Below are 26,822 nucleotides of genomic sequence, written 5' to 3'. Positions count from 1 at the left end.
CAATGACTTAGCACGGAAAGATATAACTGATAGGACCCAAAATTATGAATAATAGTGGCTATGTGGGAGATGTGTTAGCTTGGAAGCTGCGGCAGAAGGGCATGAGTATTAGAACAGTTGCCATTAACAACAAAGAGGAGGAGTTAGTAGATGGACCCAGTGAGATTATTAAATTCCTGAAAAGGACTATCAGGACTTCATGAAGATTAAAACCCCACAATAGATCTCATTAATGAATTCCTATCTAATACAAATCTTCTAAAGCTAGAATATAGATATAGGGAACTACTGGGTTCCTTAATTACCATAGAAGAATTAAAGGATGCCATAGATATCCTTCTATGTGAGAAAGCAGCTGGCCCTAACAGATTGCTTTTGAATTTGATAAGGTTTTCTTTATTTGTGGTTCCTCCATTTTACTAGAAATTATTTTAGAGGCAATGCGGGGCTCCTATATTTCACAATTAATTATGTTTCTTTAAAAAACCAAATATCCTAATCTGCCAGGGTCAAATCATCAAATGTTCCTAATCAGTTGTTTTTCAAAAATATATTTCAAGATTATTGCACGCCCTCTCAGTGGGGTAATTTCCAGGGTTGTTTTACCATGGCAGCATGGATTCCTTTTTAGGGATAGGTACTACTGACCACATCAATTGAACAGTTACATTGATCAGTATAGCCTCCTGCAATCACTCTCCCCTGCAATGATCGTGCTGGATGCTGAGAAAGATTTCAGTTCATTCACTTGGTTATTTTTGTGGAGAGTTATGGTAATCAAGGGTTGTGGATCACAATTTATCAGATTAGTTCAGGTGTTATATCAAACACTGATTGCCATGCTACAGATCATGTGTGAGTACTCTGATTACATAGCATGTGGAACTCAGGGCTGTCCCTGCTTATAATTGCTTTTCACAATATACCTAGAGCAATTTTCAGTTAAGCTTCTATACAATATATCAATAACACCCATCCTCAGTGAGAACCATCCAATGAAAGTGCTGGCTTACGCTGATGGGATTGACATAGTAAACACCCCTCCAGAAACAGCTGTAGAATCTAAGAGTAAGAAGTTAATACTGTAGAAACATTTCAGGCTATCTTCTAACTAAAAAGAAACTATAGAACGTAGCTAATCAGGTCACCGCACTACAAGGTAGCAGGAAGGTTACTAACACACTTTGGGGGTGATTCTAACTCTGGCGGGTGGCGGAGGCCGCCCGCCAGAGTTCCCCCCTCCAGAACACCGCTCCGCGGTCAGGAGACCGCCGCGGTGATTCTGGGTTTCCCACTGGGCTGGCGGGCGACCGCTAAAAGGCCGCCCGCCAGCCCAGTGGGAAACAACCCTCCATGAGGATGCCGGCTCCGAATGGAGCCGGCGGAGTGGAGGATGTGCGACGGGTGCAGTTGCACCCGTCGCGAATTTCAGTGTCTGCTCAGAAGACACTGAAATTCTTTGTGGGGCCCTCTTACGGGGGCCCCTGCATGCCATTGGCATGGGCACTGCAGGGGCCCCAAGGGGCCCCACGACACCCCATACCGCCATCCTGTTCCTGGTGGGGAGAACCGCCAGGAACAGGATGGCGGTATGGGGTGTCAGAATCCCCATGGCGGCGCAGCAAGCTGCGCCGCCATGGAGGATTCCTTTGGGCAGCGGAAAACCGGCGGGAGACTGCCGGTTTTCCATTTCTGACTGCGGCCAAACCGCCGCGGTCAGAATGCCCTGCGGGGCACCGCAAGCCTGTTGGCGGTGCTCCCGCCGACCCTGGCCCTGGCGGTCCGTGACCGCCGGGGTCAGAATCAGGCCCTTTATCTTGGTTTGATCCTGCAATGGATATTGCTAAAATAATCACTTTTAATTGCACTCCCTTAATAGAAGTGACCATGGAATAATCTGCACTTAACCCTCATAGGTCAAGATTAATTTAATACGGATGTCAATTCTGCCAAACAGCTTATATTTATTTTGAATTCTACAGTTGGATCTCAATTTGAACTGGTTTTAAAAGATCAACTCCTTATGTACTGAATTTATATGGAAAGGTAGTCATCTCATAGAGCTTTTAAGTTTCTCAGGTTACTTAAAACATAGGGTTGGGGGGCACACCAAAATTTGAGATTTTACTCATTTTCAGGATTAATGCAGCATATGAGTCTTCTTATAATGGACTGCAGGTCTGACACCCAGAAGCGTTGCAACCTCCCATCAATCTATGAGGTTGCACAATGGTGTTAATTACATTGTTTAGAACAGAGCAACTTCAAAAATGTTCGGTTAAAGGTAGCTCAAACTGCAATTAAGCTCTCAAAAATATGGACAAACAGTTTAAGATAAAAACATTTCATTATTAAACAACTTTATGGGGCTTCTCTAGTACTCTGAGTATTCCATGAAAACAGTGCCAAACACTGGAACACTTAAAGGATTTGTTGGCTAGGTGATCTATATCAGGACCCCACATTCTTCTCTTTCTTCTAATTTCAGGAAACAATTGGTCTGCTTAGTGAATCCTTTTTCAAATATTTGTAAATCAGGTACTATACTAAAAAAAGATCTATATCTTTGTAGCTTCGATAGATGTCAGTTGTTATCCAATCAACCTGAAGTTAATAACCCCATAATTGGCCAATAGTACCACATTTTTTCAGAATAGAGTATTGTTGAACTTGGAAACAATATAACCATTAAAGAACTCTTATAGTCAATAAAAGTAGGTAAGACACTTCTTCTGTTAACTAATTTAAAGGTGCACCATTGTAAAACCTTTGTGATTTGTATCATATTCATGTTAAATGAATGGACATAGTTCATATGTTTGCAAACTGCATATGTCTTGACCATATTATATCACTCAAAAACATACTTTGTTTGGAGTCAATAAACGCACACAAATTGCAATGCTCTATTTGTAGCCTTAGTCATTGTCCAGATCTGTTTAGCTGCAGCCTGGATCAATAGTAAACCACCTGTTGCTCAACAATGGAACTTTTCTGTATCAGTGTAAGGCCCTCCTTACAACTGTAGCGGGCCGGGGAGAAGTGGCGGTGATACCGCCAACAGGCCGGCGGAAAACAAATGGAATTATGACCATGGCGGTTACCGCCATGGTCATCTACCACTTCTCCTCTTCGACTTCTGGGCTAGAGACTTCGGTCTCCAGACCGGCGGCCATCAACAGAACGCCGGCGGTATCAGGACGCTGCATACATGCTGTCTGCTGTGACTGTTCATGTCCATTTGTGGTTTATCCATATTTTGTTCCCAAGGACATTAATGGCTTCATGATTTGCTGCACTTAGTATGTCAAAGTAAGCACGTTTGTATGTTATGCAGTCCATGCTGTGGAAAGCTTACATTCAGTGCACAGGGACAGAGTAATGTTGGAGCGTGGAACAAGAATGATGAGATTGTAGTTGGCTGTCCAGCAGAGGGACCATACTGAAGGCATGGTTTCTGAAGTAAGATGTCAGACTTTACTTCGGTGGCAGGATAGGGTGTTCAGAACATTAGGAGTCCAGAGATGCAGCCCTCATATAGCTCATACAATGAGTTTGTGAAAGTGTGCACAAGGGATTACAGTAGGTATATTGTGTTTCTCCATTATGCGAAACAGCTGTGTGGAAGTCGCAGTGCTGGTGGCTAAAGACGAAGTGGTGCGCAAACATGTTTGCTTGCAAATAGATAAAACTATTGGAGATGTATAAGAATGGTGAACTGCAGACAACTACTGTGTAATGTGTCATAACAAGTGTCTCCTACAGACAACTGTAAGGGAGCTGCAGGATATATTACTTCATTTTTGATATTACCTATTTTTGATTTGAGAATTAACCCTTTGTCACCTTTATTTAATACCTCTTTGTGTGCATGTATGTGTGCTTGTGTGTATGTATGTGAACAATAAAGTTTGTAAATTTTTCTTCAGAGCCAACAAGGCCGGGCTAATTTCTAGCAAGTTATCAGGTGATTGTTTAATGTAAATGGAATGACCACAATGTGACTGACATCAATAGAACAAAATAAACAATTCCTTTTCTGAGACATTAATGTTTAGTGAAATGGGTGCCACACTCTTGCATGCATTCTTACTGAAATGTTAGTAATTTTTTATGGGCCAAAGAATCAAGCAAAAGGAGTTCTAAAGCCTTGTACATAAATTATTACTGTTGCCTTGTTGACAGTGTACTCTTGTATGCCTCTATTTTAGGATCGGGTTTGCAGTTGCAAGGCGCCTCGCACAGCAGGGTGCTCATGTGGTTTTGAGCAGCCGAAAGCAAGAAAATGTGAATGCAGCCATTGAGCAGCTTGCAGCAGAGAACTTGCCTGTCTCTGGAACTGTTTGTGATGCTGAGAAGACGGAAGACAGAAAAAATCTAGTACAATTGGTAAAAAAAAACTTCAACAGAAGGTTGCTTCTTGAAAACCATAGGAGATTTGGCTGAGGGTCTGTTACAGTTTGACCACTAATGATCACAGATAACAAAACACATGTATAATTTGACCCCTATAAGTACTTAATTGTGTACTCCAGACCCACAAAGGCACAAACAAATGCAATGCTCACACAAGCTCCCATAGTTATAGGTTGGCAGTCCAACATACACCAATTTTATTTTTTCCTTTCCCACACGTAAGCCAGAATATTTTGTCCTAGGTTTATTCAATGGACACATGGATGAGGTGGTAGTTTGATATTCCTTCTTGCAGTAGCCATCACCATGTGCTAAGACATGAACAATGGACTTGGTGTGGAATTCTGTGAACTGGCAGTGGAACACAAGACACAACTAAACTCAGGAAACTACGTGCATCGAGATATAGAAAAAGGTAGATGAGCTAACTATTCACAGGGTAATTGTTGCAAGAGAAGGATCACAAAAAATGTCTCATGTTTACTGATTTTCCGAGTTCGGGCAGCTGTTTCACTTCTACTCAAGCTTTGTTTTACCTGTTGACATTTTTAAATAAATTTATAAGGGTAATGGAACTGAATGACTATTAGATTCCCTCTAAAAGCAGATATAAACTTTTGTTGAAAGGTTTTGATATTGTTAATATCTTCTACCACAGATGGGGATGATCCTATTTTTTCAATTTAATGACTGACTGCATTTATAAAGTGGCATTACAATTTCACAGTCACATTGTGCTCTTCATAGTGCATAAGAGGCAAACAGCAAAGTCTTGATATATTTTTCAAAATTCTGGCAAAATGGTGTGAAACCTAATATAAAGGCTGGGAATATTTCATAAGCCAGGAGAATGAACAGAGAAATCATCATTTGTTCTGAGATTATAGAGTGAACTATTTTGCAGAACCTGACTATAACTCCTTTGAGCCCCTGAAATAATGGCCTAAAGTTGTTTGCAGCACCCATGATTGAATATTATGCAAGGTTTTTGTTAAGTCATTGTAAGGAAAGCATCATCAGAGAATCTAAATGGACCTATGTGTCATAATAATCATTTGATTCTGTAGACATTTGAGTACCCTTAAAGAGGTCTCAAAGTACGGTGAATTAACATTAAAAGTACAAGAGACTTTTGGGACCTATGTGGGGCTCTACACTCAACTCAGTAGCCATATGACTCAAAACCACAATCACTAATAGCTGGGCATATCCTCAGGACCTAGTGCAATCATTGGTTAATGTGAAACATTCTGTGCCGGAACTTTAATTTATGATGGTTGTTCTAGGGATATCTGCATTATTCCATTTAATTATTTAACCAAATTACTTCACATAGCCCTATTGGAATAGTGAGTCGAACAGTCATTCATTATGTTAAGAGGTGGTTGGGGTAAAAGCTCTCATACATAATTACATTGTATTTAACACGTATTAAACTTGTTGGACCTGGTCCCTCCTGCAGAATCACCCCCAAACAGTGCTGAATTTGTTTTTGTTGGCTTTAGAACTCTGCTCACTTTGCCACTGCTAACCTGTGCAAATGTGCTTGTGCACTCTTCTTCAAATATGGTAAAATTAACATACACCTGATTGGCACATTTAATTTATTTGTAAGTCCCTAGTACCCAGGCCATGTAAACTAAATCCTACTAGTGGGCCTACATCACTCATTTGCCACCCACTGATGTCACACTTTAAAACATGTCTCAGGCCTGCCATTGCAACCCATAGTACAGCTTTAAACTGCTGCTGCAACCTGGAAAAACAGACCTTTTCTCAGGCTTAAAACCTTCATTTTTAATACATAGAATTATCCCCTTACCTAGGTCTTAAATGGGTCGGGTGCTTGATATTTAAAAAAGTAGGACATGTGGGTTTAGGTTTTACATATCTTGGCAGTAAAAATCTCCTAAAATTGTTTTTCACTACTGTAAAGGCCTATTCATCCCATTGATTAATGCTGGGTTATACTATTAAATTAACTTTGGATAAGGAGCAGATAGAGATATACTGTGTGTATTCAAATTAATTGTAATTTAAAATCATCTTTAATGGTAAAGTAAGATTCTAAGCAAAATTTCTGAAAATGGCACTTTTGGAAAGTAGGCATTTTCTTGTCCCAATCATTTGTACCTTCTGCCAATGTCTTGGGTCACACAACTGTGAATGGCTCTGCTGTTGAAGTGTTTACAGTCCACCTAGCCAGTGACACAAAAGGGGACTAGTGTGGCAGGATGAGCCATCCTGCCAGAACGGCCAGGCGGTGGAGCTGTGCCCTGCCCCACTTGCACTTCGAAGGGCTGAACCCCAGCACATGGAACCTGACACCAGGTTAGTGTTACTCCAGACAGTTTGGAACCAAGACAGGGGACCTTGATCTCTCCAGAACCAAATGCTTGGGTAGGGCATGGGGCCCCACCACATACCCACAAAGGGTGCCTCCCGGTATGCATACATACTGGACCCTCTGAACCCCTCTTCAGGACACTCCTGGACCTGTGGAAGATTCAGAAGGACTGCTCTGTTGGCAGAAGGACTGCCTTGCTGCCTTGCTGCCAGAAGGACTGTTTTACTTCTTGATGTACTGCCTAGCTACTTGAAGGACTGGCTTAGTGCTTATAGAAGAGCAAGACATGCTACTTGAACTCAAGCCACCAGAGTTGTACCAAGGGCTAGTTGGCTGACTTCCTTTGTGAGCTACAGGAACATAAGAAGCTCCCCTGCAACTTGGCTCTGCTGGAGTGAGCCCTAACCCCGCAAGTGGTGCCACTCAGGTGCGGCACCTTTGGAAGTGGTGTTGAGGGTACTGCACCTGTCTAACCCTAAAGGCTCGAACTTTGAAGCATTTGTCAAGAAAAACTGTATGGAGAACCGACAGAAGAACAGGAGCTACCTGCAAACCAATTTCCTAAGTGCATCGCCATGGCGCCTAGCTTTGCTGTAGCTCCTGCTACGATCTTCTTCACAGCAGTAAATCCTGCTCAGTGGAACCTTTTGGTGAGGGTATCCACCCTTGTGGAACCCTCTTTGGCTACAGCCTGCAGCTTCATCCAGCTGAAGAAATACAAATTCCAAAATATCATCTAAGTCCAAAGGTAAAAATCTTCACCGCTATCCCCTCCAGCTGCTCCCCGAAGACAACGGCTCCTCCTTGGACAGAGCCTTATGCCTTGTCCAGCTCAAGACTCTGCCTTATCCAAGACTTTTCAAGAAAATGTTCCAAGTCCAAAGGCAAGACTAGACCCGACCAAATCCACCTCTTGCATCCAACCCATGCCCCACCATGGTCCGCCTTAGCTTTTGTCCGGGTCTTGCGGGACCAGATACTCATGGTTGGTGCTTGAATTTTTGGGTTTTGGACACAATATAGAATAAAAATATCATAAAACAAAACTATTGTATTAAGAGTATCATGATGTCATAAATATTGTTGGGTGCAATATCAAAGGTAAAAGTTTTGAGTTAGTTGGTTTTATGGTTAATTTGTTATGATTTTTGTAGTGTTTAGTTAGTTTGGAATGTTCATTTTTGTTTAAATATTTCATTTCTAAAGTATTTAATGTGATTTGTAAATATAGATATCGATATAGGCAAGGGATGTAGGGGTTATGAGAGTGGGGAGATATTTTAAATATGTTGTGTACATTGTATTGTAATATTTGCTTTTTGAGTGATAATATATTTTTGCTATTTCAAGTGTAATATTTTATATGCTATAAAGACATAGGGGGTCATTACAACCCTGGCGGACGGTGTTAAAGCGGCGGTAAGACCGCCAACAGGCTGGTGGTCTTTTTTTGAGTATTATGACCATGGCGGTTTCCGCCGCCGGTATTTTGACCCGGCTTACCGCCGTGGATTTCCAGCGGTAGGAACCGCCATGAAATCCATGGCTGTAAGCACTATCAGTGCCAGGGAATTCCTTCCCTGGCACTGATAGGGGTCTCTCCCGCCCCCCACCCCTCACCCCCACCCTGACTCCCTCCCCTACCCCCCCACCACCCCTGCCACCCCCCCAAAGGTGGCAGGGCCCCCCTCCCCACCCCGACCCCCGACATTACCTTGCACATACACACCCGACACGCACGCAGGCACCACCAGCACACATACACACACACCGACATACATGCCAACATCCACACACACAGTCAGACACGCACACCCACATTCAAACATACACGCACACATCCATACAGTCATACCTACAGACATACACAAACTCATTCCCAAAACACGCAACACCCCAGCAAGCATACACGCACTCACACACCCCCTACATACTCAGACGCACCCCCCCATGCACCCACACAACACACAACACCCCCCATCCCCCTCCCCTACCGGACGATCGACTCACCTGTTCCGTCGATCCGCCGGCAGGGAACGGGAGCCATGGGGGCAGCTCCCCCGACACCACAGCGCCAACAGAACACCGCCGCGCAGAATCACAGGACGTGATTAGCTGGGCGGTGTTCTGTTTGCGTGGCGGTGGAGGTGGAGCAACCTCCACTTCCCCGCCGCCCGCCAGTATGGCTGTTGATGGCTCTCCGTCAGAAAAACGACGGAGGGCAGCCAACGGTCATAATACGCCGAGCACCAAACCGCCACTACTGGCGTCCTTCTGCACGGCGGTCCCTCGGCGGTCTTGCTAAAAGACCGCTGAGGTTGTAATGACCCCCATAATTGATTACATGTTGATTTTTTAACTTAAACATTGGTTATGTTATAATAATAGGAATATTGCTATTTTCTTATTTTTTAATATGTACTTAATTGTTTTGATACACTTCATATATAATTTCTTAAAAATATTGCAAATTATTGATATTAAAATGTATGTTAACACAAACTTAATGTTTGTTTTACCTAGTATTTTCACATTATTTGTAATGTGAATTTTCTATTTTATTTTAGTTGACATTTTGTATTTATGGTGTAATGTTACATTTTATTTACTGTAATAGTAATTTATAACATTTAAAATGCATTATGATGTACTATTGTTTTTAAATTTTGTACAAAGTTTTAACTAAAGAAATTATTATTTAGAAATATGTATTTTACATATTGAACATTTACACATTTTTACAATAATTGATGTATCATTTGTAGCCTTCTCATTAATATTGTTTTTTATTATTACATTTTAATTTTAAAGATTTTTAGATGATTAAAAATAAATATAATATATAGGTTTACTTGATTAGATTTGCCTTTAAGACTGTGGTAGAAAAAATAAATTAATTATACAATTGTTTTTGTTCAATAGGTTTACTATTAACGTTTTTTTTCAAAAGGGTATGATTTTTGTTTAAAATCATGGTTTGGTTAAGTTTTTTTTTCAATTAAATTGCTATATTTTGTTTAAACATTTAGTTATTCATTCTGATGGTTGGTAGATTCTTTGTAATATGCCTGGTGCAAAATGATTGTATATTAATTATAGTTATTGAATAATATTTCCCCTTATTACATAAATTAATATGAATGTATCATGTTTAGTTTGTTTTATGGATTTTCAATTTTTTTGCCTATGATTATGATTGATATTATGATTATTTATGATTTTGGAAATACAGAATATTTACTTAATAATATGTATTCTCAGTGCTAAATATATATTGTGCTATCCTTAGTGTTAATCTTCAATGAATTATTTTCGATTTACCTGGGAATGGTCAACGTGACCACTTTAGTGTTCTAAACTTTCCCCTAAATAGTTTAAATTGCAGTAGGATTAGTAAATGTAAGTTCTTTAGTGCAGGGCTGTGGAATTAAAACAAATATTTACATGCACATGAGACAGTTTGCTTCATAAATCTACTTGTCCTGTAAAACAAAATCCCCTTGTCTATTTGACGCCACCTAGTGCAGCAACAAATTCTGGCAGCAATCTCATTATATAAGGGCTCTGATAATAACCTCCCTGAGTATGCCAGGGCTCATACTCTAGTAGGATTAGAATATCAACAATTCTCTTATTTTGGGACTTTTCAATAGATCTACACAATGGAGCTGGAGATAGCAGTAAGAAATAGTTCCAGTGTTGGAATGCCCTTTTGAGGTTTGTAAATATACTAATTTGCATGTTTAGAGGTTTTACCAGCTCTTCTTCACATTCATATTTCCATGTGCTAAAATGAAGTTTACAAATGTTTTCTAGAAGTGTGATTTCCTGGCCTATTTCTGTAAATTCTTGTGAATTCATGAACGCCTTAAATCTGCACTAATATAAGGACATATTCCATGATTTCACTTTTGTGAATTTCTTTAAGAATTGGACACCTAATTAGGTCTGGTATAAACCAAGATTTTTTTTGTTTTTATTCACATTCTATCTCTCTCTCTCTCTCTCTCTCTCTCTCTCTCTCTCTCTATGTGTCTCTGTCAGGAATGGCATTCTGCTCTTTCACAATGGCAATGCGTGTATTTTGGGGTGAAAAATATTTTTGCTTTTGCCAATGTTTGTTATAATGATGAGGGCTTGGCAACTTCCACAACAAATAAAGTTTTAGAAAAAACATTTAAAAAAAAGACATGCACTGACAAAACCAAAAGGCTGCCTCTAATGTCATACCTATTGGCTTTGCCAATGCATGTTTATTTCTGTATTTCTCATATTGAAACTGGTTACATTGATTCCCACTTATGAATATTGTTTTGGAAAAAATAGCATGCATTAACATATTTTACTTAATAATGCTCCAAATAAATGGTACCTAAAATGTCTCTGTAGTTTAGCAAAATGTTTTGTCCCAAGGGCACAACAAACATAAAACGTGTTGTCCTTGACCCCCAAGCAATAGGTCCATGATGTCAGGTTATGGAAATTCCACACCCCTGTCCAAAGCTTTCCCCTAAATGTCTGAGTTTGCAGTGGGAATAGTAAATGTCACCGCTTTAGTGTCCAGCAATTTCCCCAAAATGAATTAGATTGGAGTGGGACTAGTGATATGACCACTTTAGTGTTGAACACCCTTTCCTAAATGGCTTACATTGGAGTGAGAATAGTAAATGTGACAGTTTTAGTGTCCGACACCTTCCCGTAATGGCTTAGACTAGAGTGGTAAGAGTAAACTTCACTCTTTTAGCGACTAACGAATGACAGCATGACTTCTTCATGAACAGGAAAACTATTGAAAAACCTCTTTTAAACCAATAAACTGAATAAATCATTGTCTGCTTACCATAGATAGGAAGGAAAATTCAGTCAATTGAGTAAGACAATTCAATCACAACTTTGAAACTTCAGAAACAAGACTAACACTTAAAGCAAAGAACAGAAAAATGGAAAAACTATTTACAGCACAATTCACACTATGTAGACTTCAGGCCAATCCACCCTATTCAATGAGCGTGCACTGGGCGCGCAAGAGCAAGTTACACCAATCCAAATAAAGCAGACAACCTAGAAAGGAAAAGTCATTAGCTCAGAATGCCCATCCATTTGTATGACTTGCCTTGCTATACACATCACCTTTTACAGACAAGTAAAACCAATATATCTTGAGATCTAGGATTTCAACAAATCTGATAATCAAACGAAACTAACCAATAGAACTTCAACAACTAACAAAAGAAGCAGAAATCCATTCCTCAAACAAGTACTCCCAATTGCATTACAAATGCATACACCATGCAAAAATCAGTTCATCCCATTCATAATGGACCCTCTAAATCATTCAGTAACACACTCTCTGCACTTCATGAGAGTTTTCAGTACTAGCGGAGTGCTAAAGCTCTAGGACTCTGTTATTCCCTGGACTGAGAAATCTCTGGGAACTCTTTAGGAGAACCCCTACAAAAGAGGAGGCACTGTTATGCACCATCGTCTACTATCATTTTTGTGGAAGCAGAACCCTGAACTGCAAGGTTAATCCGCTCCTTAATTTAAATCATCCAAATTTACTGTAGAAGTTCTGCTGCATCATCCTTGTGATAAAGAACATCTACTTTAACAAGAACCAACATTAAATTAGCAGAGTTGTAAATAAGTAATTGGGGCCACTCAATAATTCGGTACCAGATCAAGGCAAAAGTTAAAAGATGTTTTACAAAATTCTGATTGGAAACAATACAGAGACATGCAAAATGTAGCAATAAATGATCATATTCAGTATACAATGTAAGAATGTATAATTATTCTAAGTCCCAATTAAAAGAAACATCATAAGAGAAACAGACAGGTCCTTTTGCATAAAGAAAAGTCATTAAAAGTAATCTGGCTCACCCCTTAGAACCAAGGGGTTTTCATACACAATATCTACATATGAAATTAGCAAAACCACAGTTTCACCATAGTGTGATCCCATGTATCATCAGAGAAATCCATGGAAAAATATCACACGTTATCACTATCCCATTTTCTTAGAAAGCATCGAACAGCCTCAGCAACATATCGTCAGAGGAAGTTTGACTAAATTCAACATCTTTAAAACACTACTTTATACACCAGCCAACAGCACTAAGCCTCATCTTGAAAAACAGCGGAAAAGACCTTGGACTTTAGATACTTTTGGAACACAAAGAAACGTCCATTCATAATACATGCACTTTAAGAAAACTCACCAATCATATTACAGTGTTGCTAGCTCTGCAGCTGCAACTAGATGCAAGAGGAGGTGATCTTACCACTTTAATGTTTAGGAAAGAACTAAAATTGATAGAAAAACTGGACACAATCAACAATGGACTGAACAATTTAGAGGACTGGAGACAACCAGCCTTTTTTAGGGTGTTTTATGACTGCTCAGTAACATGTCATTTATGAGCTATGTTGAAATTATTTTTTTGTTTCTGATATGTTAAAGAGATTCAGTATTATCATGTAGGTATCTTTGAAGTGTTTTTGATCAATTATATCTTTATAATATTTTCTTACCTTAATTCTTGCGGCACTAGATAGGCGGGCATTCATGGTCTTGATGAGCCTCCTTATCACTAAAACAGTTTGAGATTTTTTTCCATTTCTATTGTAGCATTTGGGTGTGCATACACTAACACTTTTTTTGTTAGAGCTTTCACATTTCTTTTTTCAAACTCCCTGGGATCACCATGCCATTACTTGTATTTTTTGGTACACTCCACTTTTATAGTAGCAATCCAACAGGTTTCTAACTTCCTGTCCACATGCACGTAACAAGCATGGAGGCCATCCAGCCACTATTCAGAGGTAGTGCGCATGCGCAGCCTCACTTTAAGCAGACAGCACATCACTGAAGCTACCACGAGTAAGTCCTGTGCTTGCCACTGGATGTCAATGCTTAATTATTTTCAGTTTTCCTAAGAATTTCTCAAATTTTGGACAGCATTGGCAATGAGCGCCAATCCTCTGGATGATGTGTTGTGTTTTTGGGAGGAACATTGTTTCCCAAAATGGCAAGAGGTTTTCTATGCATAATGAAACCACTTGGATTCCCCTAGAATGCATGAAATCACTGGTGTTCTCTATAATTTCATTTGAGTTACATCTTCACCCTCTCTTTTCAATAGTTACTCACCATGCATGGTGTCAACGTATGTAATTACGCTGATTTAATATCATTATTATTTTTTATTATTTCTTTGTGTCACAATGCTCAGGTAATACAATTTTTACACCGTGGTTATTTCATACCACAAATACATGTAATGGTTACTATTCACCTCCTCCAAACAAACGTTGTACAGTTTTTCTACAGCTAATTTAGTGATAAAGTGTCAGATACGTTCTTTTTGTGGGATCTGTTTTGCAGAATGGAAGCTCAAAGGGGTGAAAGGAAGCCACTCCATATTATCTTTGATTTACTTGTGATCTAATAGTATTGGGACCCCACTTAGTGGCGATCTGTTAACATTGAGCTATCATTTTTCTATACCAAAACAAAATCTATAGGGGTATGATAGGTCTTTGGGAAATTTTTGCAGACTTTAGCAGCTGACCCATGAATTTTTTTTTCTTGTTGGTTGCTACCATTCACCAGTCTTGATGAATACACTGTTGAAGTTATCTTAGGGGGTCAGAACGTCACAGATCTACCCTATTGACTGGAATTAATTTGGAATGATCAAACTGAACTTTCACTAATGGTGTTTTGTTGTATTTAAAAAACTTCACCAAACAGTCAACAGACTGTTGGTTTTATATCGCAAGAGCACCGATTATCACTTTTTTGTCACCTTTCCCATGATCTGCATCTCGTTTTGGAGTCCTACTTTTTCTTATCATTTTCTCAATTACCTTGCTACTTTTATTTTAAAACAGTAAGAATACGTTTGTATGAAAATAATTAAATGTTTGTCATTTTTCTTTGGCATTGTGTTTTGTGTTTTGGCATTGTGTTTTGCCAAGAAAGTGTAGACTAATAGCTCTCTCTGAGGGGGTCACTATGCTTTTGGTTTAGATCAGGGGTCTTCAAACTGAGGGGTGGACCCCCCTAGGGGGGCCCCAAGTGATCCCAGGAGGAGTGCCAGGCACTGGCCAAAAGAAGCATTATGCAGATAACAGTGCTTTGTTTTAAGCACAAAACTGTTTGTTGCATTTGTAAAAAAGGTAATGGAACTTAATGGCAATGTTTAAATAAGTCTAGACATGTTTAAGCATTGCCAACTCAAAAGAATAATTGTGTAAACTTCTGAGGGGAGCCCGATGATTTTTTTTTCCTCCACTGGTGGGGCACGGTATTGAAAAGTTTGAAAAACACTGGTTTAGATTATGTAGCCAGATTCCCAGGAATACAGGGATGCCTCTTAACTATTACAGGTGTTATCTACAAGGCAAACTTGCCCTTAGGAGTCACACAACAGAGCATCACAAAAAGGTGGTGGCTGTCAGTGTACCTCCTGGACATAGCCCTTCTTAAAGGATTAAAGTAGATCCCATGGACTCACCAGAAATACCCCTCCAGGCGGATGCAGTTACTCACTGTACCTCACTGCTGTAGTATCTCTACAGGAAGGTTGCCACCTGTACAAGGATACTTGGTGCAGCATTGAAGTAGCTGCTCCACATTTCACTGAATTGGACAGCACATTCATTGTAATAGGGTGCACTGTTGCTGTTTGTACCCAGTACACTTTTTGAAAGTGCACCGTTTGCGTAATACGGCCCCTGATTTGTTAATTGGAAAACGGTTATGTAAGATGTCTTGTCTGTTCTCCTTGGTAGTTAAAGCTATCACGAAGGCAACATGGCTGACTTATTTAAAGTGAAGAACATCATGTTGAAGACAATAGAATGGATTATTTTTATACTAGATTAAGACCTGCAGGCACAAATTTTGTTATATCGGATTCCTTTGCAGGAAAAGCATTAGGTCCCCCCAACCTCTGCAAAGCAATAGACATGGAAGAGTTGCAAGTGATGATCCCTGTTAGAGCTCTTAAAAAGGGTTGCATATTGTTTTGGCAATGGTTATGTTATATGTTTGTAATCTTAAAAACATCATTTTCAGTGTGTCTAGTAAAGTACTTTCTGGATACACCCTCACAGTGTGACCTGTCTGCAGTGACATCGGCGGCAGCTCATCCGCCAAGGCGGAGGAGCATGTGAGCGCATCTTACCTTATCTGGTTATTTACGTTAATTAGTAAGGGGACGCGTCCTTAAGCCAATGGACCTTTTGACTCATTTAAGATGTTCACACCATTAAATCTGTACATCATATGAATATCACCAAATAAACATTACAATACTTAGAGTCAGTAACTGTACATTCCATGACCCATTTGGCCACGAATAACCACACCTTTTAGCATCAGTTAGAATATTTATTTCCCTAGATTATCAATGCTAAATCACGTAAATTAGTCTCAATGATAAAGATTCAGAAACAACACTGTTTCACCGAAACGTCCCAAAACTCTTAACTTCACTAAAGCATTAATAACAAGACTCTCAATAGCGACAGTACAAATCAATAACAAGAGTAATTGCACGATGGAAATAACATACATTTGATCAGTAAATGAATAATGTTGGTTCGTTGTCATAACGGATGACTAGAGAAAACTCCTCACTAACTCCAGATTAGCATTAGCATGTTGGGCTGCACGCAAAAGTTTTAGTAACACAAATTTGGAAAACATCTAGGTATGGCTCTATCAAAAAGCAGCAGTTGGTACCTAAAAAACAAAAGACAAATCAACAATAGACATTTCAGTATATACACCTGTCTTTAAGGATCAGAAAGCAGCGTTGTCTTCATCAGTGGACATCAGCATCAGGACAGAATGGAAGGAAGGGGAGAAGGTTCAACATCAGGGCTCTAAGTTCTCTGAACTGTCAAGATAATATCTAAGGCAGGCAGGAAAAGCGCTACAGGCTCTAAGTCTCATACGCTAAAGTAAGCACCAGCATCACTGCATGGAGCAACGGAAAATAAACTCAAATATAGCAAAGTATCAGAATGTCAGTAGATAGGCTGGCAAGTGTCAAAGTTACAGACAAATCTCGTAACGAGGGTCACAGGAATGAGCTGGTAACTCCAAGAGCAGTGCGGTGAAGTTAAAGTAATCCCACGTTGTCATTGGTCAGAAGCGTCTTGCGAGAGATGGTTATCCAATATTATTTTTTTTCAAAATCAGAGATTTCACTAGACAATCTTTCACACGTCAATGATAGGTTCTTCTCCTCTTGCGTACATCAGTCGGTACAATAAGAATCATTTTGTAGATCCTTCTGTCCTCCATCAGTAGGCCCATTGTTACTTCCTGAGAGCGTTGCTTTTCGATACGCTTCGTGGTAAGGGCTGCAATAATGTAGAAACATTCAGGTTTACACACATTTCCTCTGGAGAAATACATTTTGGTATTACAGGTTTTGGACAACTTTGAGACTTAGACAAAGGATTTGTTATTCAGCGAACCAGAGATCATTTTACTAACGTTGGATTTTTCAGTATTTGGCAGACATCTAGTTTCAGTCTAGGCCTCACTAACTTGAGGCTTTTATTTAGCATAAGCAAAATTCATAAAGTTTAGCTGTAAGTATGGCATTTTATTGCATTTTTTTACAAATATATAAGCTCTTAAAACATGTTAATACACTATTAATGAATAACTTTGTAAATGGTGGTGGTCAATCAAGTAGGCACATTTCAAGTCACATGTTATTTTCTATGTTAATACAATTTCTATGTTAAATCAAATAACAGAATACTGAAATTATTGTTAGTGTTAATTTCAGCACTCAAAAGCTTCGTCTCACTTTTTTATGCAGCGGACGAAAGGGAAAAAAAATGATAATTTACCTAATGTTATTATCATTTTATTTTCCTCTGGGAGCCAGGTTACGGCCAGGAGGGGCTCGAGGAGGAGAAGGGCTGGAGGCAGACTGGTGAGTGCATATAAAGTGCGCATGACGCTTTGGCCGGCCGTATTCGGCCGGCCAAACAGACGTGCACTTTTCATTTCTCCACCTTCCGGCTGTCTTGAACAGCAGGGTGGGGAAAGTGCACAGGGCCCTACTCCCTGTCTGAGCGCCGAGGCAGGGCCCTCAAACCAATTACGATGCTGCTATCATGCTGTTGACAGCAGCGTTGTGATTGGAGAGGAGTCTGGAAGCCTTGTGCTTCCGGGAGTCTGCGGAGGATGGAACCGTCTCTCCCAACATAGAGGCAACATAGAGGCAACCCCAGTTGACAAGTGGCTGCCACTGTTAGACATATAGACAGGATTTGGGTCAGACACCTTTGGCTGTTCGACTGTTTGAGGGTCATTCACATTCTGACTCTGTCTGTGACAATATATATAATGGAGTTATGGTCCAGCTAACCATAGCCAACTTCAGTCATGGGCTCTATTGACCTCTGAGTGATGCCAATGTGTCTGATTACATATGCAGATTCACCTTAAATAGAGTGTGCTCCAGTGCCTGGGCTTGTGCTCCAGTCACTTTAGTTTTGCATGTCCTCATTTTAAAGGCCCCAATTGTTTCTTTCCTTCCCTTTTTTTCTTTCTTTTCATTCCTTTTACAGCACTCAGTAGCTTTATAGACAATGTTACTGGGTTCCTTGTTTACTGTTTATTTAATCTTCAGTGCTCCGTTTCCTGGATGCCCACTAATTATAAACCTGGTAACCATCTTCATAATTGATAGTGTGTCAGTGGTTTCCCGTTTCAAGATGACTGCCTCATTCAGAACATATCACTCGATTAGCGCTTTAATTAATCACTGCACATTATAAGATAGCTGCACGTTTTTATGGATACTTTTTATTTATTCTTAATTGCAGGCACATGCCTGCCATGTTTATGCGACTGCAAAAAGAACAAGTGATGGACGGAATGCTGAACAATGTCAAACATTCACCCCCAGTACAGAGATCTGGGCCTAAATCCATAGATTTTTTGCTACCCAGGCCGTTCCAGTTTGGACCCAGCCATATGCAAATCAGTCTTGACCCTGTTTCCTATGGTAACAGTCCAGCCCGAACTGCCAAGCCAGGTCCTCCCTGGACTGAAAACAAGCATCCTAAGACCGGTTTCAGGGTATCACCATTCATCAGCCAGGCTAGCTTGATTCCAGTGGCATTGGGAGCACGGGACCCACATCTGGGCATACCCTTCCCACTTGGGGCAGCAAATGCAAAAAGAAAAAGTGATGGACGGAATGCTGAACAATGTCAAACATTCACCCCCAGTACAGAGATCTGGGCCTAAATCCACCGTTTTTTTGCTACCCATGCCGTTCCGGTTTGGACCCAGCCATATGCAAATCAGTCTTGACCCTGTTCCCCATGAGGACAGTCCAGCCCGAACTGCCAAGCCAGGTCCTCCCTGGACTGAAAACAGGCATCCTAGGACCGGTTTCGGGGTATCACCCTTCATCAGCCAGGCTAGCTTGATTCCAGTGGCATGGGACCCACATCTGGGCATACCCTGGGGAGAACCTGTGGAACCTGAGGAAAGGGTCAAGACTGATTTGCATATGGCTGGGTTCAAACTGGGGTGGCATGGTGAGAAAAATAATTGATGGATTGAACCCAGACCTGTGACTGGGGGTGAATGTTTGATTGGTTCCGCATTCTGTCCATCATTTGTGTTTGCTTTGCTTTTGTCGCCATAAGTGTCCTGGGTATGCCCAGACGTGGGTCCCGGGCTCACTGTGCCACTGGATTCAAGCTAGCCTGGCTGATGAAGGGTGATACCTTGAAACCGGTCCTATGATGCTTGTTTCTGGTCCAGAGAGAACCTGGCCTGGCAGTTCGGGCTGGACTCTTCCCCTGGGGAACAAAGTCATGACTGACTTGCATATGGCTGGGTTCAAACTGGGGTGGCATGGTGAGCAAAAGAATTGATGGATTAAACCCAGATCTGTGACTGGGGGTGAATGTTTGATTGGTTCCGCAAGCCGTCCATCATTTGTGTTTGCTTTGCTTTTGTTGCCATAAGTGCGCCGTGTATGCCCATACGGGGATTCCGGGCTCACTGTGCCACTGGATTCAAGCTAGCCTGGGTGATGAAGGGTGATACCCTGAAACCAGGCCTAGGATGCTTGTTTCTGGTCCAGGAAGAACCTAGCCTGGCAGTTTACTGCTATGTTGTGTGTTTCACTGTGCGGTGCTCTGCTGAGAAGAACTTGTGAGTGATCTGTGACCTTTTATTTATGGTCTCTGTTGTAGTGTGCCTCAAGGCTTTGTCTTGCTGGACCCTATGAAATAAGCCAGGGTCAATTTCTGTACCCACATTTTGCATACATGCATATTTTGTGAGCACCAGAGTTTGACTATTTTGGATTTTGTGCTCTTGTAATAGTATTTATGATTTCAAAGACATCTGGGGTATAAATATTGGACAGAACAATAGTATTAGTGTTCCTGTCACCTGTAAGGGAGCTGATATTTTCTTTTTCACATTTTTCATGAATGTGTATTGGGATCCATTTGGTTGTTTCGGCAGTCTGTTGTCTTTCTTGAGAAAGACCTGTTCGCAGGAAGGTCAATGCTACATGATATGACCAATTAAATGTGAGCAATATTTGATACTAAGATGATTAAATAATTGCTGGTATTCAATTAAACAACAGCACAGTTACCTTTCCATGCTCCTCGTTTTGTCTGATTTTGTTTTTGGTGCAGGCCTTAGACAAATATGGCGGAATTGACTATCTGTTCTCAAGCGCAGCTACAGAAGCAGTTAGCAAGGACATCTTGGAGACAACAAAAGAAGATTGGGATGAGGTAATGTAACCAGGGCCAGAAATGTAACCCACTAGCAGAATCTCGCTGTCACTGTACCATATTCAGCTTCAAAAAGTGCTCATGTCTTTTACCACATTTCTCCAAAATGAAATCCCTATGTAATGAATTGTCTTTAAAGTTTAGGTTCAATGTAGACCCTTGTCAAGTTGAGAGGTGTGAGATTTCCTCTTCTTCCAGGAGTATTGCACAAAAGCTCATCATGTAAATATTAAATCATCTATCAAGTGCAAAACGCGTACCTAGCAACTGCTGATTGTAAATGACAAGGCGTTTAAAAAAAAAAAACCTACGCAATTATATCCACCCAACATGTTTATTTAGGTACACTTCCCCAAGGCTTCTTTGAAGAAGCCCTACAAATTGGGAACATCAATGACATAGTTACAGTGTGCACCGCTGAATGAGAGCACTTCTCTTTAAATTCAGGGTGTCGCATCTTATGTATTCAATACCTCATGCTTTTTTTCCTGTGCATTAATGACAGTACTAGCAAAAAGACATTTGGGGGTAATTATGACTTTGGCAGACAGTTTACACCGTCAACCGAAGTCCAGATGGTCAGGTTGCTGCCAGTACGGCCACCTTCCTGCGGGCCCCATTATGAGTTATCCACTGGATCAGCGGGCTGAAACAGAGTTTCCGCCCACTGGCGCAGCAGGTAATGGCCTACAGCATAGTCACCAGCTCATAAAAGAGCCGGCGGCAATGCTGTAGTGCATTAGCTGCACCAGCACCCATTGTAAAGTTCACTGTCTGCAGAGCAGACAGTGAATATAGCGATGGGTCTGGCCAGGGGGGCCCGGCACTGCCCATGCTAAGTGCATTAGCAGTGCAGGGCGCCCCCTGGGGCACCCTGCACCCCATCTCCGTCAGCCTTTACATAGAGGTGCTACCGCCATGTAGATACTGGCGGAGAGGGGATTTGGATTAGGACCACCAGGACCGCCAGTCTCTCCTTTGGAGGAAAACTGGCAGTGCTGGTGGTCCGACCGTGGCACGACAGCCACTGTCATAATGTGGCAGTCAGACCACCACCGCAAACCTGGGGGTCTATGGACCGCCAGGGTCATAATGAGGCCCTAAGCCTTAAAGACTGAATACTGGACAACCTAATTTTGATGACACAATTGAATGGGTTTAGTTCTAGAACTAATATTTTTACAAGAGACTGGTTTAGATTACAGAAACATGGTAATGGTGCACAAAACAGGTCAAGCTTATGCAGGACTATGTTGCTGCTTAAATAATACAGACCAAATACATTTTGAATATATTTTGAGTGTCAGTTGCTTTACAGTATATATGGGCTTCCTTTTTAAACACTGAACTAAATGAAGAATCGGTCATTCCATTTGATATCTTCAGAGTACACAGCTGGTAGGAAAAGATGTCAACTTTTGGATTATGGAATGGACATATAGCTCTCATTACTGAAGAACCAAGCCATTTTCTTCAGGATCACACAAAGATTGTCTGGCCTGTTTAAAAATGTTATCCAATATAAACATCAATATTCTCAACTACTTTACCTGTAACATAATATAGATGTGTTAGTGTCATGTCTGTAATTCACTTGACTTTGTGCATTTCATACTTTCATTTAGTAACAGGGTTGTGCAGTTGAGGAGAAGGTGGTGGCACTCTCACTGGTGGCTCATAGGTGCATGGAGGGGGCCAGCTGGAGCTACATTTTGCATTGCCTTGTATTGCAGTAGCATTTGTCTAGAGCGTCATAGCCCAGTTGAAGCTCCGAGCAAATTAGCAGTTGGGTTGCATGTTACTCCTTGAGAGTACTTTGGTTTGAAGACCGAGTCTGTCACGTGGTTTACTGGGTAGTGTTTCATTATCGTGTGTGAGGATCATAGTTGTGCTCATATCATGATTTGTTAGATCACTTTTGTGTTCATTGAAGCTTAAAAGAGTGTGAGTCAGTTATTCAATACTTTGGAAGGTTTCTGTGTTTTATACTAGCTAAAACAAACAGTCACTCATGAGTTTAGGCACTCAATAAGTCACCTATGCACTCTTTCAGTTGTACATGCACTCATATATTCATCCATCCACCCACTGACACATCTCTAGCATGCACCCACTTACCAAGCCAAAATAAGATCAAATAAAATACTTGGAAACTCAACACTGATATGCAAGATACATGGAAAGAATAAAACTTGTGGGCATATCCTGCAATAAAAAATAAATTGAAACATAGCAGAGCCAGCTTCTTGCAATGATATTCTACATGGTGCACTGTTAGTTTAATGATCCAGCATGGTCATAGGCAACGCGTAGACCTTCTTGGTATGACAGAACAATGATACTCTGTCACTATGGACAATACATTCCAAGATAGTCACCCAGTATAATGGCAGTGGCCTTGTGGAATACAGTGTGCTTCAGAAAAAATTAATAGCAACAAGCATCCCCGACGTAGGCAGACTAATGTGATGACTATGTATGAACAGGTATGTAGATATGTTGTCCCAGCTGCTTTATCCACAGAGCCAGGTCTTAAGCCTCTTGCAGAAGTAGAAATCAAGAATTAAGGAGGAACCTCTGAAGTGTTGTGGGAGGCGATTCCATGATGTTGGTGCAATATATGAAAACAAGGAACCTCCTGCTCTGTTTTTTGTGAAATGGGGAGGGTGTGTGCGAGTGAGTGTTGAGTGTGAGTCTAAGCATAGGTGCATGCCTGGCTGGTCAAAGTGTATGTGGCTGTTCAGGTATTCTGGTCCAGTGTTGTGCAAAGCTTTGTATGTGTGTACGATGAATCTGAATTGGCTGCATTTATGATTTTGGAGCCAGTGGAGTTTTCTGACATGGGGTGAGATATGAGTGCACCATCGGACGTTGAGTAGGAATCTTGCGGAGGCATACTGAATGATCTGAAGTCTGTGTAGAAGCTGCTTGAGAATCCATCATAGAGTGTGTTACCGTAGTCAAGTCTGCTTGTGATGAGTGCCTGTGTGACAGGTTATCTGGCGATGCATGATAGCCGTCTAAAGGTCTTTTATAGGTATTCAACGGATGTGGAAGCAGGCAACGTTCACTACATTGACTTGTGCTATGGAGTCGAGCTTGTCACCCAGGTGCTCCCTAGGTTTCTGGCATGGTCAGTGGGTGTTGGTGCCAGCGCTGTTGGCAACTAGGTGGCGTCCTATAGGAAGGTCTTGTTTTCGAAGACCAGTGCTCCCATCTTGTCTTAAGCTTCAGGCAGTTTGTTCTCCTTAATTCTTCTGCCATGGTCAGGCAGTTGGTGAAAGTGGTTGTGGTTGCCATGTTAGTCAGAAAGAATATAAGTTGTGTGTCACTGGCATAGAAGATCGTTGGATGCCTTGGGATCAGATGATGTTCCAAGTGGAATCATGTAGACGTTCAACTGAGTCAGACTGAAGGATGATCACTGGGGGACTCCGCAGAACAGCTCTTCGTCTCTGATGTGAAGGGTGGCAGCCTAACACTTTGGGTTATTCCTGTGGGTCCATGAAGTCCGCTCTCGTGGAGTCCTCTAATGAGTGTGTTGTTGAATACTGTGTTGAATACCATGGAGAGATCGAGGAGGATGAGGACCATTGTGTTAGTCAGTCAAGGATGGTCCAGATGTCTTTAGTGGCTATGATGAGTGCTTGTTCGATGATTTCATTTCTTTCTAAATACTGACTGACTGTTGTTCAATAGGCAGTGTAGTTTGAGGTGGTTTGTGACTTGCTTGTTGATGGCTTCTCTATCACTTTGGCTGGGTAGGGGATCAGGGAGATTGCCCCAAAGTTGCTCAGTTAGCTCGAGTCAGCCAACGGCTTCTTGAGGAGGGTGTTGACTGCTGCATGCTTCCAGTCTCCCAGTTGAGTAGCGGATGTGATGGTGGTGTTGAAGATGTGGGTGAGAGCAGTACTTATTGGTGATGCTCAAAGGTTGCAGAAGTGGTGAGGGCATTGATCTGGTGGGCCCCTCAGTGGAGGCTTGGCATGATGGCTGCTGTGCCTTCTTTGGTGAGGGTTTTCCATTTGGTTAGATGGCCATGTTTTGTTGGTGATGGGCAGGTTGGGGATGAAATTGCTTGGGTCTAGTTGGTATGTGAAGTTGCTGTAGATGTTTGCAATTTTGCTGTGGAAGAAGTTTGATAGGCTGTTGCTGAGTTCTTGGGATGTAGCAATGCTGCTGACGGAGGCTGAGGATGTGGTAAATTCTTGATGATCGATATCTCCTGCTGCTATTGGAGTTTGCTTCGATGCGTTCAACTACCAGTTTTTTCATGGTGTTTCTCGGTTGCTAGCGGAAGCATTAGATTGCAGTCTTGTAGGTGGGTTTATTGGTGGTTTGGGCTGGCTCCAGTTTTGCTGTTGGCAGTGCCGTATGGAACCTCAAAAGTCCTCTGGGTACCAGTTGCCCTGCTTGATGGGTCATGTTTGCTTGCTGGTTTGATGGGTGTGAGGGAATCTGCACAGTTCTTCTTGATCCAGTTGTTGAAATTGGTGTCCTGTGATGTGTGTTGGTTGTGTGATGAGTTGGGTTAGTCCAATGTTGTTCAGGCTTTCAAGGAGAGATGTGGAGCAGTGATTGGTTGTGTCTTGTTGGTGAAAGTTGTGGTCGCTGAGTAGTATGAGGTCTCTGGAGTTGAGTAAAGTCAGCGATGAAAGTGATGAAGGTAGTTTGGTGGTCAGTATATTTATTTAAGGTGACGTTTTTAGTGATTTGCAGCTTGAAGTGCAGGTGTTCCATGAACTGGATGGCACTCTCTGAGGACAGTGAACGTTTGATGGAGCCTTTGTAGATGATTGTGTGTCCTCCTCCTGGCTTGTTAGAGGAGTCCTGTCTTGCAATTGTGTAACTACTGTGATTGCTGTGGCGATCTTCGGTGCCTATGTGTATTTGAGCCAGGTTTCCATGAGGAAGAGGAGGTCCAGTGCATTGCAGCTCAGCAGGTCATAGATTTCGGTTACATGTTTGCAGTAAGATCATGTGTTGTGTAGCATGCACACGAGTGAGTGTTGGGGTATGGATTTCCTGTAGAGGGTGTTAGGTGAGGGTTATATGTGGGTAGGCTGGTGCAGGAGAAGTGGAAGTGGGTTCAAATGAAAACTGTTGCCATGGTGTGTGAGGTGATGCACCAGAAGCGGGAGGAGAGACGTCCTCAGTTAAGTGATCAAAGAAGCACTGTGAGTTATTGCTAGGAGGCTAGCGGACCAGGGTTTGTGGCATTAGGTATGGTCCAGGTGCAGATGAGTGAAGACTGGCTTTCTTTTGGTGCGTCAGCAACGTAGATGTGCAGCAGCTGCCATTAAGTAGGTCTGGGTGATTGAAGGATGGGGGGGCAGTGGTTGGGGCTGCAGAGAGGCTAGAAGAAAAGGCGGGATGGAAACAAGGCAGGAAGAGCAGATAAAGAGTGAGGGTAGTGGGAAAAGCAGGGGGGCATGGGGCTGCGGGAGCATGACAGAGGGAGCAGAAGGACTAAAATGGGTGGCAAAGGCACAGAAATGACTGAGAAGAAAGGCACTAAGGGATGAAAGAGAAAACAAGCACAAAAAAGAGGTGAAAATGACTGACAACTGGCACAAAACACATGAGAAGAGCAAAAGACACTAAGGGGTTAGCGAGAAACCAGGCACAAAAACAGGTGAAAACGAGTGATAACAGGCATAAAACAGGTGAAAAAGAGTGAAAACAGGCACAAAGATTGAGTGAAAACAAGTGAAAAAAGGCACAAAAACAGGGAAAGAGCAAAAGACACTAAGAGGTGAGAGAAAACACAGTAACAAAAGAGAGGTGAAAACGAGTGATAACAAGCACAAAAATATGCGTGAAATCGTGTGAAAAAGCACAAAATAAGTGAAGAGCAAAAGCACTAAGGGAATTTGCATTCCTGTTGATGGACTCTTGGAGTAATAATGTTCTCCTAGGATCTGAGGATTGTGAGAAAAATGACGAGCTTGAGAGACCTTAACTTCATCCAATACTTCTGATAAGATTGTAGGAACTGATGCAAGGAGGTACAGAGTTGATGTGCATTGGCAGGGTTGGTAGGTCAGGGCAGAACCTTTTTGTACACTTTTAATCATGTCATTCAGTGCCTGTTGCTTTCCATCAATACCATGAATGTGGGCTGCAAGAGAGTTTAAAAGGATCTCTTGTATTACGAATTTGTCTGCTTGGAATGTTACTGCCGATGATATCACCTCCATGGTGTTCAGCAAAGAAGACCAAATGACTAGAGGAGGAGTTGGCATAC

The 26,822-nt window shown here is 41.5% G+C and overlaps 1 protein-coding gene and 1 long non-coding RNA gene across 4 annotated transcripts in view; one reads left to right on the top strand and one right to left on the bottom strand.

The window, feature by feature from the left end:
* LOC138265363 (dehydrogenase/reductase SDR family member 4-like) overlaps positions 1-26,822 on the top strand; it is a 129,709-nt gene that overhangs the window by 40,833 nt on the left and 62,054 nt on the right. For all 3 annotated transcript variants that reach the window (XM_069213009.1, XM_069213007.1, XM_069213008.1), the window contains 2 exons: positions 4,212-4,389; positions 20,474-20,575. In XM_069213009.1, the coding sequence (XP_069069110.1) occupies positions 4,212-4,389; positions 20,474-20,575 (280 nt within the window). The remainder of the gene's footprint in view (positions 1-4,211; positions 4,390-20,473; positions 20,576-26,822) is intronic.
* LOC138265365 (uncharacterized) overlaps positions 16,158-26,822 on the bottom strand; it is a 110,151-nt gene continuing 99,486 nt past the window's right edge. The window contains exon 3 of the long non-coding RNA XR_011199350.1: positions 16,158-17,143. This is a non-coding gene — a long non-coding RNA (uncharacterized lncRNA). The remainder of the gene's footprint in view (positions 17,144-26,822) is intronic.

The sequence above is a fragment of the Pleurodeles waltl genome, chromosome 11, assembly GCF_031143425.1.
Source record: "Pleurodeles waltl isolate 20211129_DDA chromosome 11, aPleWal1.hap1.20221129, whole genome shotgun sequence".
NCBI classification, from domain to species: Eukaryota; Metazoa; Chordata; class Amphibia; order Caudata; family Salamandridae; genus Pleurodeles; species Pleurodeles waltl.
Note: the sequence above shows the minus strand (reverse complement) of the source record. Positions and strands in the feature narration are given on the sequence as shown.